Genomic DNA, 18,114 nt, shown 5'->3' with positions numbered 1-18,114 from the left:
GCAGACAAGTGGGTCACGGTTAGGAGGGGGAAGGGGAAGAGTCAGGTAATAGAGAGTACCCCTTGAGAATAGGTACTCCTGTTTGAGTACTACTGGGGGGGACAGCTTACCTGGGGGAAGCGACAGTGGCCGTGCCTCCGGCACAGAGTCTGGTCCTGTAGCTCAGAAGGGTAGGGAAAGGAAGAGGAGGGCAGTTGTAATAGGGGACTCGATAGTAAGGGGGTCAGATAGGCAATTCTGTGGACGCAGTCCAGAGACCCGGATGGTAGTTTGCCTCCCTGCTGCCAGGGTCCGGGATATTTCTGATCGCGTCCAAGATATCCTGAAGTGGGAGGGTGAGGAGCCAGAGGTCGTGGTACATACAGGTACCAATGACATAGGTAGGAAAAGGGAAGAGGTCCTGAAAGGAGATTATAGGAAGGGACTTCAGAAAAAGGACCGCAAAGGTAGTAATCTCAGGATTATTGTCTATGCCACGCGACAGTGACAGTAGGAATGCAATGAGGTGGAGGATAAGTGCGTGGCTGAGGGATTGGAGCAGCGGCCAGGGATTCAAGTTTTTGGATCATTGGGACCTCTTTTGGCGCAGGTGTGACCTGTACAAAAAGGACGGGTTACACTTGAATCCTAGGGGGATCAATATCCTGGCAGGGAGATTAGCGAGGGCTACTGAGGTGACTTTAAACTAGAATGGTTGGGGGGTGGTAATCAAATTAAAGAGACTAGGAGAGAGGAGGTTCGTTCACAACAGGGGGATGGGAACAAGTGCAGAGAGACAGAGGGGTGTAAAATGAGGGTAGAAGCAAAAAGTGGTAAGGTGAAAAGTAAAAGTGGCAGGCCGGCAAATCCAGGGCAAAAATCAAAAAGGGCCACTTTTCAACATAATTGTATAAGGGCTACGAGTGTTGTAAAAGCAAGCCTGAAGGCCTTGTGTGTCAATGCAGGGAGCATTCATAACAAGGTGAATGAATTAAAAGAGCAGATTGTTATTAATGAATATGATATCGTTGGGATCACAGAGACATGGCTCCAGGGTGACCAAGGATGGGAGCTCAACATTCAGGGATATTCAATATTCAGGAGGGATAGACGTGAAAGAAAAGGAGGTGGGGTAGCATTGCTGGTTAGAGAGGAGATTAACGCAATAGAAAGGAAGGGCATTAGCCGGAAGGATGTGAAATCGATATGGGTAGAGCTGCATAACACTAAGGGGCAGAAAACGCTGGTGGGAGTTGTGTACAGGCCACCTAACAGTAGTAGTGAGGTTGGGGATGGTATTAAACAGGAAATTAGAAATGCGTGCAATAAAGGAACAGCAGTTATAATGGGTGACTTCAATCTACATACAGATTGGGTGAACCAAATTGGTAAGGGTGCTGAGGAAGAGGATTTCTTGGAATGTATGCGGGATGGTTTTTCGAACCAACATGTCGAGGAACCAACCAGAGAGCAGGCTATTCTGGACTGGGTATTGAGCAATGAGGAAGGGTTAATTAGCAATTTTGTCGTGAGAGGCCCATTGGGTAAGAGTGACCATAATATGGTGGAATTCTTCATTAAGATGGAGAGTGACATAGTTAATTCAGAAACAAAGGTTCTGAACTTAAAGAAAGGTAACTTTGAAGGTATGAGATGTGAATTAGCTAAGATAGACTGGCAAATGACACTTAAAGGGTTGACGGTGGATATGCAATGGCAAGCATTTAAAGATCGCATGGATGAACTACAACAATTGTTCATCCCAGTTTGGCAAAAGAATAAATCAGGGAAGGTAGTGCACCCATAGCTGACAAGGGAAATTAGGGATAGTATCAATTCCAAAGAAGAAGCATACAAATTAGCCAGAAAAAGCGGCTCACCTGAGGACTGGGACAAATCCAGCAGAGGAGGACAAAGGGCTTAATCAGGAAAGGGAAAAAAGATTATGAGAGAAAACTGGCAGGGAACATAAAAACTGACTGTAAAAGCTTTTATAGATATGTGAAAAGAAAAAGATTGGTTAAGACAAATGTAGGTCCCCTACTGAAAGAAACAGGTGAATTGATTATGGGGAGCAAGGACATGGCAGACCAATTGAATAACTACTTTGGTTCTGTCTTCACTAAGGAGGACATAAATAATCTTCCAGAAATAGTAGGGGACAGAGGGTCCAGTGAGATGGAGGAACTAAGGGAAATACATGTTAGTAGGGAAGTGGTGTTAGGTAAATTGAAGGGATTGAAGGCAGATAAATCCCCAGGGCCAGATGGTCTGCATCTCAGAGTGCTTAAGGAAATAGCCCAAGAAATAGCGGATGCATTAGTGATAATTTTTCAAAACTCTTTAGATTCTGGTCTAGTTCCTGAGGATTGGTGGGTGGCTAATGTAAACCCACTTTTTAAAAAAGGGAGAGAAACCAGGGAATTATAGACTGGTTAGCCTAACATCGGTGGTGGGGAAAATGCTAGAGTCAGTTATCAAAGATGTGATAACAGTACATTTGGAAAGCGGTGAAATCATCGGACAAAGTCAGCATGGATTTGTGAAAGGAAAATCATGTCTGACGAATCTCATAGAATTTTTTGAGGATGTAACTAGTAGAGTGGATAGGGGAGAACCAGTGGATGTGGTATATTTGGATTTTCAAAAGGCTTTTGATAAGGTCCCACACAGGAGATTAGTGTGCAAACTTAAAGCACATGGAATTGGGGGTAAGGTATTGATATGGATAGAGAATTGGTTGGCAGATAGGAAGCAAAGAATGGGAATAAACGGAACCTTTTCAGAATGGCAGGCAGTGACTAATGGGGTACCGCAAGGCTCAGTGCTGGGACCCCAGTTGTTATCAATATATATTAATGACTTAGATAAAGGAATTAAATGCAGCATCTCCAATTTTGCAATGACACGAAGCTGGGTGGCAGTGTTAGCTGTGAGGAGGATGCTAAGAGGATGCAGGGTGATTTGGATAGGTTAGGTGAGTGGGCAAATTCATGACAGATGCAATTTAATGTGGATAAATGTGAGGTTATCCACTTTGGTGGCAAAAACAGGAAGACAGAATATTATCTGAATGCTGGCCGATTAGGAAAAGGGGAGGTGCAACAAGACCTGGGTGTCATTATACACCAGTCATTGAAAGTGGGCATGCAGGTACAGCAGGCAGTGAAAAAGGCGAATGGTATGCTGGCACTTATAGCAAGAGGATTCGAGTACAAGAGCAGGGAGGTATTGCTGCAGTTGTACAAGGCCTTAGTGAGACCACACCTGGAGTATTGTGTGCAGTTTTGGTCCCCTAATCTGAAGAAAGACATCCTTGCCATACAGGGAGTACAAAGAAGGTTCACCAGATTGATTCCTGGGATGGCAGGACTTTCATATGAGGAAAGACTGGATCGACTAGGCTTATACTCGTTGGAATTTAGAAGATTGAGGGGGGATCTTATTGAAACGTATAAAATCCTAAAGGGATTGGACATACTAGATGCAGGAAGATTGTTCCCGATGTTGGGGAAGTCCAGAATGAGGGGTCACAGTTTGAGGATAAAGGGGAAGCCTTTTAGGACCAAGATAAGGAAAAACCACTTCACACAGAGAGTGGTGAATCTGTGGAATTCTCTGCCACAGGAAACAGTTGAGGCCAGTTCATTGGCTATATTTAAGAGGCAGTTAGATGTGGCCCTTGTGGCTAAAGGGATCAGGGGGTATGGAGAGAAGGCAGGTACAGGGTTCCAAGTTGGATGATCAGCCATGATCGTACTGAATGGTGGTGCAGGCTCGAAAGGCCGAATGGCCTACTCCTGCACCTATTTTCTATGTTTCTATGTTTCAATTTTCCAAAGCTCAACTACCTGCAAATAGAATGCTGTCAACATGACAAACAAAACAAGTCACCTAGGGGCTTCAGCAACATTAAGGAGCCTGCATCGCTATTTTGTCTGCCGAATTATGCATCAACTTTAACACAATCACCCTTCCCAAATCAAGGGAAATTGTGATTCACATCTTCAGATTTTTCAAACTGCAGAAGACAATGCTAAGTAGTAAAACAAAAACCGATTACAGAGAGCTCTAGTGTACATCTGAAAATTAATTGATGATTTTTTTTAAACCCCTTGATCAAGGACAAAATAAAATATTTTCAAAGTTAACAGTGACAGCCAAGAACCATTTCTAACAATAGGTGTTCATCCACTCTCCAACTTCAAATAGCATCACAATTGCCAAGTCTGCATTGATGATCACTGTGGACCAAAAGGTAAACTCTATTCCCAATCTCAATACTGTGATTGTATAAGTAGTGTAAAGACTGGGTATTTTGCAATGGATAGCTTATAAAGTTATACATCTTAAAAATTGCAAGATGATTTATTAAGTTAATTCAAATCACCAGATTGATTCCTGGGATGGCAGGACTTTCATATGAAGAAAGACTGGATGAACTGGGCTTGTACTCGTTGGAATTTAGAGGATTGAGGGGGGATCTGATTGAAACGTATAAGATCCTAAAGGGATTGGACAGGCTAGATGCAGGAAGATTGTTCCCGATGTTGGGGAAGTCCAGAACGAGGGGCCACAGTTTGAGGATAGAGGGGAAGCCTTTTAGGACCGAGATTAGGAAAAACTTCTTCACACAGAGAGTGGTGAATCTGTGGAATTCTCTGCCACAGGAAACAGTTGAGGCCAGTTCATTGGCTATATTTAAGAGGGAGTTAGATATGGCCCTTGTGGCTACGGGGGTCAGGGGGTGTGGGGGGAAGGCTGGGGCGGGGTTCTGAGTTGGATGATCAGCCATGATCATAATAAATGGCGGTGCAGGCTCAAAGGGCCGAATGGCCTACTCCTGCACCTATTTTCTATGTTTCTATGTTTCTAAAAGCGTTCAAGAACATAGCACAGGACACTAGGGAAAACACAGAAGCATTAAAAGTTGGGAGCTTGGCAATTCAGCCTTTAGAGCAGGGGTGTCCAACCTGGAATCCTTGGACCCCTTGCTTAATGGGGTCCATGGCATAAAAAAGGTTGGGAACCCCTGCTTTAGAGTCTGTCCTACCATTCAATATCATAGTTGATAATTTAGTCCAATATTGTAATCATACTCTCTTCCCATATCTTTTGATCTGTACTGATAGTAGTCTCCTGATGAGGAAGTTGAAGATTCAGTTGTAGAGGGAGGTATGGGAATCCAGGTTTAGAAGCTTGGTGATTAATACTGAGGGGATGATGGTATTGAATGTCAAGCAGTAATTGATAAATAGCAGTCTGGCATACATTTTGCTGTTGTCTAGTTACCCCAAAACAGCGTGGATAGCCAGTAAGATTGTGTCTGCTGCGGATCTGCTGCAGCAGTAGGCAAATTGCAGAAGGTCCAAGTCCTTGCTCAGGCAGAAGATGATTCTAGCCATTACCAACCTCTTGAAACACTTCATTTGCGGTAGATGCGAGTGCAAGTGGCAGATGGTCATTGAGGCAGCTCACCCTGCTCTTAGGCACCAGAATGACTGCTGGGCTTTTGAAGCAGGTGGGAACCTTACACTGAACTACAAGAGGTTAAAACCATCCTTGAACACTCCAGTTAGTCATTCTGCACAGATCTTCATTACCTGGAAAGAAAGGTACACCATCACGCCTGATGCGGGTAAGCACCCACCCTCTTGAAGAAGATTCTCACACTGCCCTCCAAGACAGAGACCAAAGGGTCACTGGATGCTGCGGGGATTCACAAGGGCATGGTGTTATTCTCTTTCAAAGCACACATAAGGCTTTGAGCTCATCGGGGAGTGAAGCTTTGTTGCCACTTATGCTGAAAGGTTTGACCTTATGGGAAGTAATGGCATGCAAACCCTGCCACAGCTGTCATGCATCTGAATGTCTAATTTCACAGGGAATTGCCTTTTTGCTATTACAATGTCCTTCTGTAGGTTGTCCCTGGACTTCTTGTAGGATTCTGGATCAGAAACCTTGAATATCATGGATCCAGCCCTCAACAGACTGCAAATCTCCTGGTTCATCCAGGATTTCTGCTTTGGGGAAGGCACACACTCATCCACGCAGGTCTTTATGAAGTCAATGACGGCCATGGCATATCCATTCAGGTCCAATTAGCCTTGCCACCGATTCAAAACAGTTCCATAAACACTCTGTCACTTCCCTTGATCATACCTTTGGGGTGATCACCACTGGTGCTATGGTCTTCAGTCTCTGCCTATATGCTGGGAGTACAGCCAGACGATTAGACTAATTACAGTACAGGCACAGGATGGCACAATATGCATTCTTGATGGCGGTGTACAGTGATCAAATGTGTTGGCTCCTCTAATTCCATAGGTGACATGTTGGTTTCAAAGGTACATTTAATGTCAGAGAAATGTATACAATATACATCCTGAAATGGTTTTTAATTCATTTGTGGTAATGTGTCAGACTTCTTCAAGCTGGTCTGCTTGAAAATCCCCTGTAATGATTGGGAAAGTGCAAGATGCACTGTCTCATGACTGTTGATCATTGTGTGCAGCTCCTCTAGTACCAGCTTGAAGCTTGATCAGTATGAAATGTAGATCACTACCAGAATGACAAAAGAGAGCTCCCTTAATTGATAGAATAGATGATACTTGATTGTCAGATGTCTCCATCGCGTTCTTCAGACCTGGGACATAACTGCCACATCTATGCACCCTGATGAGTTAATCATGAAGCAAACGCCACTGCCTCTGCCTTTACCCGATGCCGTCATCTGACCCATGCGGTGGACAGTGAAGTCCTCGGGCTAGGGTGCCGTGTCTGGAGTTTTGGGGGCGAGCAATGTCTCTGTGAAGTAGAGACATAACAGTCCCTAATATCCCTGTACTACTGAAGTCTTTCTGTGGTCTTCAATTTCATGTTCCAAAGACAGTATATTAGCCAGGAAGATGGCAGGAAAGGAGAGATGGAGTGCTTTAGGGCCCTGCATTTCAGTTTTACCTAGAAACCTCCATAACAGCCACATTTCCTGAGACAATGGGAAGCTCCACTGAGCTTCCAGCTGCTGCACTTGCTGCCTGGGTTGTCGGGATTCCCAAGTCTGTCAGGTCTGAACAGTTATTTTAAATAGCCTGAAACAAAGTTACGTACTGCAGTCTCTGTGGTTGAAAACTGTTCCAAATTGGAATCTTTGATTATTTCTTTGGGAGCTGTACACAAAAAGTTGTCCCTCTCTAGCACCATTTTGAGGTAATGAAGTATAAAACAAGACCGAGGAATTCTGCAAACATATAAAATCTTTCAAGTTAATGTACATGTGCTTGTCCAACAAGAGTGAAACTTGGGATGAACATCAAAGATAAAAGGGCAATTCACAAAGGATGCCACTAAAACCTCTTCTCACTGTGATTTCAGAAAGCAGATATGTCCTAGCATAGGCTTTTTTTCAGTGCTGAAGCCCAGACTATTCTCTGGTGCCCAAGTCCAGGCTAGCTTCTGTCAGCTTGTGTAATTGACTGCAAATCTCCAAAAGAGAACTGCCTAGGTCCTGGGTAGGTCAGAAATCAGGAGGAACAAAATGTATCCTCATTCGCTTGGGCTAAGTATGCAATTCAGGAGTGGCTGCACAATATATGTAGAATATCAATTTTTTAATAATTTACTGGTTGAGGTTAAAAAAAAACAGGGTAAAGCTAAACAATAAAAAGGAAAAAACATCAAAGCCATACATAAACAAATTAAATTAGTCCAGTTCATTCTGAGTATGGTTAATGTTATATAGTACTTAACTTTTGCATATAATGATCTCAACCACACCAGGAACATGCCCAGGTCTCTCATATAGAAACAAATATGACCTTGCATCAGTCCTGATGGATAGTTTCATTTTGCTTCAGTATGCTGCCTAGCCCTCTTACACCTTTCAGTAGCTTGCCTTTTTCGCTGTAGAAGTTTAGAACAATAATTTTACCATATATTTTTCTTTTTGTTCTTTGGTTAATCCTGAATTTCGTTTCTTCCTAAGTTCTGCCACCTTTTCTTTGTATCTCAATTGCTTTTCTGTCGGAGCCTGTAAACAAGAAGCAAAATTGAGAATAATATTTATCTAAGCCTACCTTCAATATTTAGTGCATCAACACAAGGTGAAATTCAATTTCTAGACACCATGTATACATGGATGTAGAAGAGTCATAAAGCACTACAGTACAGAAACAGTCCCTTTGGCCCATTAGTCTATGCTAAACTTTTAAGCTACTAGTCCCATTGACCCATGCTTGGACAATAGTCCTCCCCTCCCATCTACATACTTATCCAAACTTCTGTTCATTGTTGTAATTTAACCTGCACCCACCACTTTCACTGGAAGCTTGTTCTACACTCACAGCATCCTCTGAGTGAAGTTACTCTTCAGGTTCCCCTTAAATATTTCATCTTTCAACCTTAACCTATGAACTCTAGTGCTGGTCTCTCTCAACCTCGGGGGAGAAAGCCTGCTTGCAGCTACCCTATATATACCCTTCATAATTTTGTATACCTCTATCAAATCTACCTTCATTCTCTCCCAGTCAGCAGAGATAATATTTTTATTCCAACTTCTAATCCTGTCCCCTTGACACACTTTTCTTTCAAAACAAGATCAAACACACACCATCCATCCTTTACTGTCTATGTTCCCTCTGCAAATTCCCCCACAGGTATACTCTCTTTCTCTCCAACCATTTTATTTGCATTTGTTTCACTTTCTAGTTCAGTCTCAACTAAACCCAATTTTCAATCATGACATTGTTTTCCTACTTTCAATCCCACAGTCTGAAATTTACAAATCGTGAACTGGAAATACCCCGAACTCATCAGATGCACGTCATCTCAGCAAAACCCCTACATAAATATCCTGACAACACCAATCCCAATATTAGCAGTACTTCCCAACACCCAGCTAGGTCATCCTTCCATTCTTCATCACAGCATATGGATTTTCCATTAATTACATCTATTTGCCTGGACTTCAATAATTATTTATTTAACTTTTGCCATTTCACTCTATTACTGCTCTATTTGTGTTTTTTTAACCATTTGTTCCTCCCACCTACGTGTTTCCCAAAACTTGAACCCCCTAGCTGTTCCTCCTTATATCCAAGCTTTATTTTTCCTCCTCGATCTCTGATCTCATTCACCTTTAACTCAAATTGCTTACAAATATTTCCTCTCCTTCTCTTCCCACTCTTTCCTCCTTTTACAAAAATCACCAACTAAGAAGAGGAGTTCTTACTTGTAACTTCCTGATTACAAATATCCAGATTTGTAAATTTGGTGCCATATTTTCCATACATGTCTAAATGTAGTGATCACAATGAAAACTTGCCTGATGTCTGGTTGCATGTCTGTTATTTTCATCTTGTCTTTGTGATAATGCTCTGTCATCAATCTGCCTTTCACGCTGCTGAGCTCTAACCTAGAAAGGAGAATTAACACTAGAATGTAAACAATTAGATTAACATTGAATTTATTGAATGGGCTAAAACAGCTTGATTCAAACTTAATAGGCACAGTCTATTCCACTATCTACAGTTGCAAGCAAAAAAAGTTTGTGAGCCCTTTGTAATTACCTGGTTTTCTACATTATTTACTCAAAATGGGGTCTGATCTTCATCGAAGTCTCAATAATAGACAAACACAATCTGGCTAAACTAGTAACACACAAACAATTGTACTTCTCGTCAACACTGAGTACACCATTTAAACAATCACAGTTCAGGTTCAAAAATGTATGTGAACGTTTGGGTTATGCCTTCTACAAAAGCTACTGGAGTCAGGTGTTCCAATCAATGAGATGAGATTGGAGGTGTGGGTTGTAGAGGTGCCCTGCCCTATAAAAAAGATGCACAAAGTCAGGTTACCGACAGAGCCTGCTTCTCTCAAGAAAGATCTGTTTATGTGCACCATTCCTTGATCAAAACAACTTTCAGAGGACCTTAGCAGAACTGTAGAGATGTATGGAGCTGGAAAAGGCTACAAAAGCATTTCTAAAGACCTGAGTGTTCATCAATCCACAGTAAGAGAAATTGTCTACGGATGAAATTCAGAACCATTGCTACTCTCCCTATGAGTGGGCGTCCTGCAAAGATCACACCAAGAGCACAATATGCAATGCTGAAGGAGGTGAAAAAGAACCCAAGAGTAACAGCAAAAGACCTGCAGAAATCTCTAGAACTTGCTAAAGTTGCTGTTTATGTATCCACTATAAGAAAAACACTGAACAGGAATGGTGTTCATGCAAGGTCATAAAGGAACTAATCACTGCTCTCCAAAATAAAAAAAAACAATTGCTACACATGTCAAGTTTGCAAAAGAGCACTCTGGATATGCCACAATGTTTCTAATCACTAATGCAGACTGCAACTGTTGTAAACCATACCACAGTTAAGTGGAACCAACAAACTCCTGCTTTGTTTCTACAAATGGACAGGCAGCAAAGTTTTAGCCCTCCAACATAAGAATCCTGAGTTTGTCTTGGCAGTAGTTTCCGAGTTCTGAGAAAAAGGAATCCAAACAATGCCAGCATCATTTCTACCACTGACTCAAACAAACATTTTGGATTGGCTGAACTGTTCATATTCTTGAAGTCAACCTGATACTCAATTACATATACATAATTTATTAACTGCAGATATCCCAACAAATATAGTTTCGTTAAAAAATATTGTAACATACCACTTGCAGAACTAAAGGAGCCCAAATCATTCTTTAGCATTTGCAAAACTAGCCACTATATACTCCATAGAACTTTAAATATTACACACAAATTTTAAAAATGAAGCCATTTCCTAAAAGACAAAAACCTGTTCAAAATTTTCATTGCGCAACACAGAACTCACAAGAACATTAGTTTTGACATTAAACTTCACTAGACTGCTTAAAGTCCAGATATTTTAAAAAACTGTCAGCCAGTATGTCAGATGAAGTGTGCTTATAATACAAACCAAGAGCAAAGGAATTAGAAAAACTTCAAAGTTACTGCAGTGAATTGTCTCAACACTCCCTTGTCACCAATCAAAAAGTAGTATTTTCTTTAAGCGGAATTATCTGAATGTTTCACAGTATAATGTAGAATCTATATTACCTTACATTCATCTGCAGATAGATTATGGTACAATGGACAGCCAGATATGGAGAAGTGTCTTTCATGTTTTCCAGTCAAATGGCCTACATTTAACCAGATGAGCAAAATGATAATCATATACAAAAATATACTTCAAACTACATTTTAATCCCTATATTCAGATCTTAAAATCAACTACAAATTAAAAAGCATTTGCCTTCCTATTAAAATACAATGAACAGCAGATATCTATATAATCAGGAATATTCTCAGTTTCAGATTAAAACCTGTGCAGAATTCCTTTCCAAAACAGTAAAGAGAATGAGTCCCATCCCCTCCCCAACTTATTGTTTGCCAACTTCATTTTATTTTTGAATTACACTCGTATCCAAATCAAACATTAAGTTATTACAATATTTGAGCACATAATCTAGACTAACACTTTCATGTCATGCAGAGTTGAAGATGAGATATTCTGGAAGCAATATCCAACAGCTGCCTCTTGGAATAACTGCAAGAGGCCTTATGATTATATTTGAAATGCAAAGGAGTTCTCATTTTATCCTCTCTCAACTTCAACAGAATAAATTACTTGATCAGATATTGTTTTCTCCCCCCCCGTTTATGGCACATTGTCAAATGTCACAAGTAATTTGACTACACCAGTAATTATACTGCAAAAGTAATTATTCTTTACAAAATAGTTTGAGATACCTCAAAGATTGGAGAATATTATTTTAATATTCAAAAATAGAACTGTTCCTAATCCAGAATGTAATGTTCAGGAAAATTCAATTACTATATTCAATTCTCCCAGATCATCCATTGGAAAACTTCCTGAGTGGGCTTGTTCCAAAGTTACATAACTTTACAAATATAATCAACTGTACAGAAACTGACATCTAACAACAAAATGAAAACATAGCTGAGGCTCCACCAGGTGTCAGTATAGACATTAATACAGATTGCATGCTACAAAACTCAACTGGAAAGGAAATTTTCATTAATTACTTGCATTCATTTCAAACACATCATCATTGCCATTAGCCACACTAAAGACATCGCCAGACTTAGTTCCCTGCTTTCAAACATAAGTAAGTCCAAATATCTGGGAGCAATTCAGAAGGCACAGAATAGATACCCCCTAAATTAGTATTCTAAAGGCAGGATTATACAACCGTGACCGACAAGAGAAGTCAAAGTCAACATAAAAGCCATATAATAGAGAAAAATTACTGGGAAGTTAGAGGATTGGGAAACTTTTAAAAACCAATAGAAGGCAACTAAAAAAAAGTCATAAAAGGGAAAAGATTGAATACGAAGGTACACGAGCCAATAGTATTAAAGAGGATACCAAAAGTTTCTTCAGGTATATAAAGTGCAAAAGAGAGGAGAGAGTAGTTATCAGACTGCTGAAAATGTGGGAGGTAGAAACAGGGAACAAAGAAATAGTGTACAAACTGACTAAGTATTTTGCACCAGTCTTCCCTATAGAAGACACTAGCGGTATATCAGAATTTTGAGTGTGTCGGGGGACAGAAATGTGTGCAGTTGCACTAGGGAGAAAGTGCTTGGGAAGCTGAAAGGTCTGAAGGTAGTTAAGTCACCTGGTCCAGATGGTTTATACCCCAGGGTTCCGAAAGAAGTGGCTTAAGAGATTGTGGAGGCATTAGTAATGATCTTTCATTAGTAATGATCTTTCAAGAATCACTGGATTCTGGAGGACTTGAAGAGTCTAGTGACATTTGCAATTTTCAAGAAGGGAAAGAGGCTAAAATTATGGACCAGTTGGTCTGACCTCAGTGGTTGGGAAGATGTTGGGAGTCAATTGTTAAGGATGTGGTTTTGGATACTTAGGGGCACATGAGAAAATAGGCCATAGTCAGCATGGCTTCCTTAAGGGAAAATCTTGCCTGAAAAATCTGTTGGAATTCTTTGAAGAAATGACAAGCATTTTCAGAAGACCTTTGACAAGGTACCATATGAAGCTGCTTGACAAGTTAAGAGTCCATGGTATTACAGGAAAGATACTAGCATAGATAAAGCAGTGACTGACTGGCAGGAGGCAAACAGTGGGAAAAAAGGGAGCCTTTTCTGGTTGGCTTCCAGTGACTAGTGGTGTTCCACAGGGGTCTATGTTGGGAACGTTTCTTTTTACATTATATGTCAATGATTTGGATGACAGCATCTATGACTTTGTGGCCACATTTATGGACAATATGAAGATTCCTGGAGGGGCAGGTAGTGTTGAGGAAGCAGAGAGGCTGCAGAAGGACTTTAGATTAGAAGAACGAGCAAAGAAGCGGCAGATGGAACACAGTGTCGGGGAGTGTAAAGTCATGCTCTTTGGTAGAAGTTAAAGCAGAGACTATTTTCAAAATGGAGAAATTCAAAAATCTGAGATACAAAGGAATTTAGGGGTCCTTGCACAGGATTCCCTAAAGGTTAATTTGCAGGTTGAGTCAGTGGTGAGGAAGACAAATGCAATGTTAGCATTCATTTCAAGAGGACTAGAATATAAAAGCAAGGATATAATGTTGAGGCTTTAGTTTTAGGTCACTTATCTAAGAAAGGATGTGCTGGACATTGGGGAGGGTTCAAAGGAGGTTCATGAAAGTGATTCCAGGATTGAAAGGTTTATCATACGAGAAGCGTTTGATGGCCCTATACCCATTCCTCACTGGAATTGAGAAGAATGAGGGGGGAATCTCATTGAAACCAATTGAATGCCAACAGGCCTCGATAGAGTGGACGTGGAGAGGATGTTTCCTATGGTAGGCGAGTCTAGGACCAGAGAGCACAGACTCAGAACAGAGGAACGTCCATTTAGAATGGAGATGAGGAGGAATTTCTTTAGCCAGAGTGGTGAATCTGTGCAATTCATTGCCACAGGCGGCTGTGGAGGCCAAGTCATTGGGTATATGTAAGGCAGAGGTTGATAGATTCTTGATTAGGCAGGGCATGAAGAGCTACAGGGGGAAGGCAGGGAGAGGGCTGAGAGGAAAATGTATCAGCTGTGATGAAATGGCATAGCAGATGACGGGCTGAATAGCCTGGTTCTGCTCCTATATCTTATGGTCTTATAGTCTAATATTTTTACTGCATAAAACAACTTGCATATCTTTCTTATCATGGGACAATGTGGAGAAATAAGCTGAAAGACAGTTTAATCACATCCACTCATTGCTGCTGCCAGAAATCTGAGGAGATCCGAGGTGCGCTATATTTGATAGACCAATTTAAAGTTGGCTAGTTAAAACAGAAACAACAAAACTTTTTAATTAAACAAAGATTTTAATTCCTGGCCTGGCCTGGCTGGTGGTGGCAAGAGAAAGGACTCTACAATGACAGAGGGGGCCTTAACATGCAATGTGAATGCAAGTGCTCAAGCACTTAAATTGACTGAATGAAATTTCCTTGTTAATATTCCAACAGTGATCTTACTTCATGAATTGAATGATTGACATTAACAATCTAGAAAGGTCCAGTTATAACTATAGCTAAGATGAAACAATTAACAACGAGGCCCATAGACAATAAAATTAAGGAATAAGTACGGGGTTTGACTTCCACCCAGTATCTGGTTATCAACACTGGAAGTATTCAAATAGGAATATCAGATAATACAAAATCAAATAAACATACTGTGGATTCAGTTAATTGGGAGACCTGTCCCAAATAGCAGCTGTCCTGATTAACTGATAGTCCAATTAAACCACTATACTTAAAAGGTGCATTTCCAAAGTATCAGCGAACCACACCTACCAATAATTGACACCATAAGTAACAGATATTGGACAGGGAAGCACAACTGGAAATCAGTTATACAGTACAGAAACAGACCTTTTGGCCCACCAAATCTGAGACAGCATTCCAGCACCCACTTACACTAAGCCCATTTTTATTCTTCCCAAGTTAAAAAATAACCTATGAAAGATTTTATAATCGATATATGTTATATGGCCCTGTATAAAAAGATACATTAATATCAAGAATGTATCCTCACAATGGCAACCCAATATCCTTTACTTGAAGCAAATAGAAAACAGATGACAGATCAAATGAAATATATTTGGAATATAAAACATTTATATCTAACCAATTCTATCTCATTATATCTAACCAATATTCACTTCTGAGGCTGGAGTTTACAAATAGCAGTAGCTTTATTTGCATTAAGCAGTGATGTTCCAACCATTTGACATAAGCTCACAGACCTTATAAATATCAAGCACAACAACTGGAGGAGAACGAGATGCCCAAATTGTGTTGCATGATTCCAAAAGTGGGTAAGAAACAGATCACAGAGTGGATATTAAAATTTCACAATCATCCTTCCAAGAGTAAGGAAAATATCATTTGAATTAGTTATCCATCTAAAGTGAAAAAACATTTATGAATAAGCCTGTTGCGAATGAAATTTAAAATGGGAGCAGATAAACATTTCACAGTTACACAACAGAAGATGTTATCCACTGACTATTTGTAACCCAGTTATTCCATTCATGGAGTTTTCAATCAATGCATTGAGAATATTGTTTAAACACTCAATATACAATGAAAGATTTCTTACCCAATGAATTACAACCTGGAGTAGGACACTTCATATTGAAATTATAACTCTCATGAAAACGCCGGCGCTTCGGCCTATGTGAAAGGTCACTTCCAGAGTCTTTCATAGAAGCATCTTTTGCTATGCTTTCATCATGCGATGCATTTGGACTTGAAATATCAATATCGGACTCAGATGATGGAGCATTTCCTGTAGGTGTACGTGGGGGAGATTCATCGTGGTCAACTGCAGTTTTGGTATCTAAAGTAGCAGTTTTAAAAAACACAAATTAATAAGAAGTCTCTAATATTTTATGCATCCAATTTTGAAAAGCACTGGGCTAATAATCAACATAAATCCTTAAAATTATTTTAGAAAAATAACATCAGGGTATTAAGACATTACCGAGACAACTAAGTATAAAAGAGGAAAGAAAATGTAATATGGAGGTAATATCCTGCTTGCCATCTAAAAGCTATTCTAAAGGATATACTAAGAAGGGAAAAGCAGTTCCACAATTTGACATCTTCAGAAAAAACCCAGGGCAGAGAAAAATATACAGAATATTTTTAAGAGCTGCGACAGCAAGATAAAACTTTTAAAAAGATTAGAACAGAAGTTACACAATTTGGAAGCAACAAGATGAACAATTAAAGGAACACTAACTATAACATTAAAAGAATGAGAAAGGTAGTAAAGTTTCAATGAGAGTTTAGATACTTTCTAGCTTGTGTTCATCACTTCACCGTTTTTGTTTCAAGCTGTGTAACTTCTATGAATATTCCTGGAACACAACATTCCTACCTCAGGGAATTTCATTCAAGTTTTCGGGAAGATATTAGACCAGCAAGTTCAGTTCAGTACAGTACATTCTTAAGCGGGAGGGTGAGCAGCTAGAAGTTGTGGTACACATTGGTATCAACAACATAGATAGGAAAAGGGAAAAAAATCTTAGAGAGAATACAGGAAGCCATGTAGGAAGCTGAAATTATTTTGTGAAGGTATTGTGCTTTGTGTAACTATATGTGCTGTATCATAACTACACTCAGTGGCCACGTTATTAGGTACAGGAGTGGAACCCTGCTGGAGTTCATCCACTTCGAGGTTCAACACGTTCTGCATTCAGAGATGCTCTCCTGCACAGCACCGTCGTAAAACATGGTTAGTTTAGTTGCTGACGCGTCCCTGTCAGCTTGAACCAGTCTGTGATGATTCTCCACTGATCTCTCTCATTAATGAGGCATTTTTCACCCACCGGATGTTTGTTTTTTTTTTATACCATTCTCTGTAAACTCTAGAGACTTGTGTGTGAAAATCCAAGGAGATCAGCAATCTGAGATACTCAAATCACACCGCCCGACATCAATCATTCCAGTTAAAGTTACTAAGATCACATTCCTTCCCCATTCTGATGCTTGGTCTGAAAAACAACAGAACCCACTTACCATGTCTACATGCTTTTATGTATTGAGTTGATGCCATAATATTAGCTGATTAGATATTTGCATTAACGAGGTGCACGTGTACCACAAAGTGACCACAATGCATGTGAGCTGTAAGGACTTCACACAGTACTGTCTTTTGCACCTTGGCCCCCAGAGGAACCATGTTTCATTTAGCTGTGTATATGTGTATGGGTTCAATGACTATAAACGTGAACTTGAAAAGTAGGGTAGTAACTTCTGGATTGCTTGGTTTGCTGCCTGAGCCATGTGTTTGAGGGCAAGAATCAGATGTCCTGGCATTTGAAAAACTGGTGCAAGGGGGCAGATCAGATTTGTGGACACTGGGATCTCTGATGAAGGCATGACCTGTTAAAAAGAGTTAGGTTACAACCAAACTTGAGGGGAACTAATATCCTTGGAGGCAGGTTTGTTCGAGCTGTTGGGGAGAGTTTAAACTAGTTTGGCAGGGGAATTGGAACTAGAGTGATAGGTTTAGAGGATGGAGTAGCTGGTGTAAAGGTAGACATAGTGTATAAAGAGACTGTGGAAAAAGATAGACGGAGAATAGCAAAGAAATTGCAGTCAAGTTAGAAGGGTTAAAATGTATCAATTTGAATGTCAGAAGTATCAGGAACTAGGGTGTTGAACATGGATCAGTATTTGGAACCTCGACACCATGACCATTAGAGACACTTTGCTATCACAACAGCAGGAATGGCTGCTGGATTTTATAGAGCTTAGATATTTCAAAGGGGACAGGGAGAGAGGTAAAAGTAGTAGGAAAATTACATTGCTAATCAAGGACAGAAAGAGAAAATGCCATTGAGGACTGTCCACTGAGTTAGTGCGGATAGACATCAGAAACAGTAAGGGAGCAATCACTTTATTAAGAGTATACTATAGATATTCCAACACAGAGACACCGAGGAGCAAATCAGGAGGCATATTCTGGAAAGGTGAAAGATAACAGGGTTGTTGCCGTAAGCAACTTCAAATTCCTCAATATTGATTGGCACCTCCTTATTAAAAAAAAGTATAGATGGAATAGAAGTTGCTGGGTGTGTCCAGGAAGGATTCCT

At 40.3% G+C, this 18,114-nt stretch overlaps 1 protein-coding gene across 5 annotated transcripts in view; it reads right to left on the bottom strand.

Moving 5' to 3' along the window:
• kat7b (K(lysine) acetyltransferase 7b) overlaps positions 1 to 18,114 on the bottom strand; it is an 87,851-nt gene that overhangs the window by 23,835 nt on the left and 45,902 nt on the right. For all 5 annotated transcript variants that reach the window (XM_072249575.1, XM_072249572.1, XM_072249576.1 and 2 more), the window contains 4 exons: positions 15,612 to 15,851; positions 11,060 to 11,142; positions 9,302 to 9,391; positions 7,910 to 8,008 (listed from right to left, as the gene is read on the bottom strand). In XM_072249575.1, the coding sequence (XP_072105676.1) occupies positions 7,910 to 8,008; positions 9,302 to 9,391; positions 11,060 to 11,142; positions 15,612 to 15,851 (512 nt within the window). The remainder of the gene's footprint in view (positions 1 to 7,909; positions 8,009 to 9,301; positions 9,392 to 11,059; positions 11,143 to 15,611; positions 15,852 to 18,114) is intronic.

The sequence above is a fragment of the Mobula birostris genome, chromosome X (genome assembly GCF_030028105.1).
Source record: "Mobula birostris isolate sMobBir1 chromosome X, sMobBir1.hap1, whole genome shotgun sequence".
In the NCBI taxonomy this organism is placed as follows: domain Eukaryota; kingdom Metazoa; phylum Chordata; class Chondrichthyes; order Myliobatiformes; family Myliobatidae; genus Mobula; species Mobula birostris.
The sequence above is the reverse complement of the archived record's forward strand: the minus strand, read 5'-3'. Positions and strand labels throughout refer to the sequence as shown.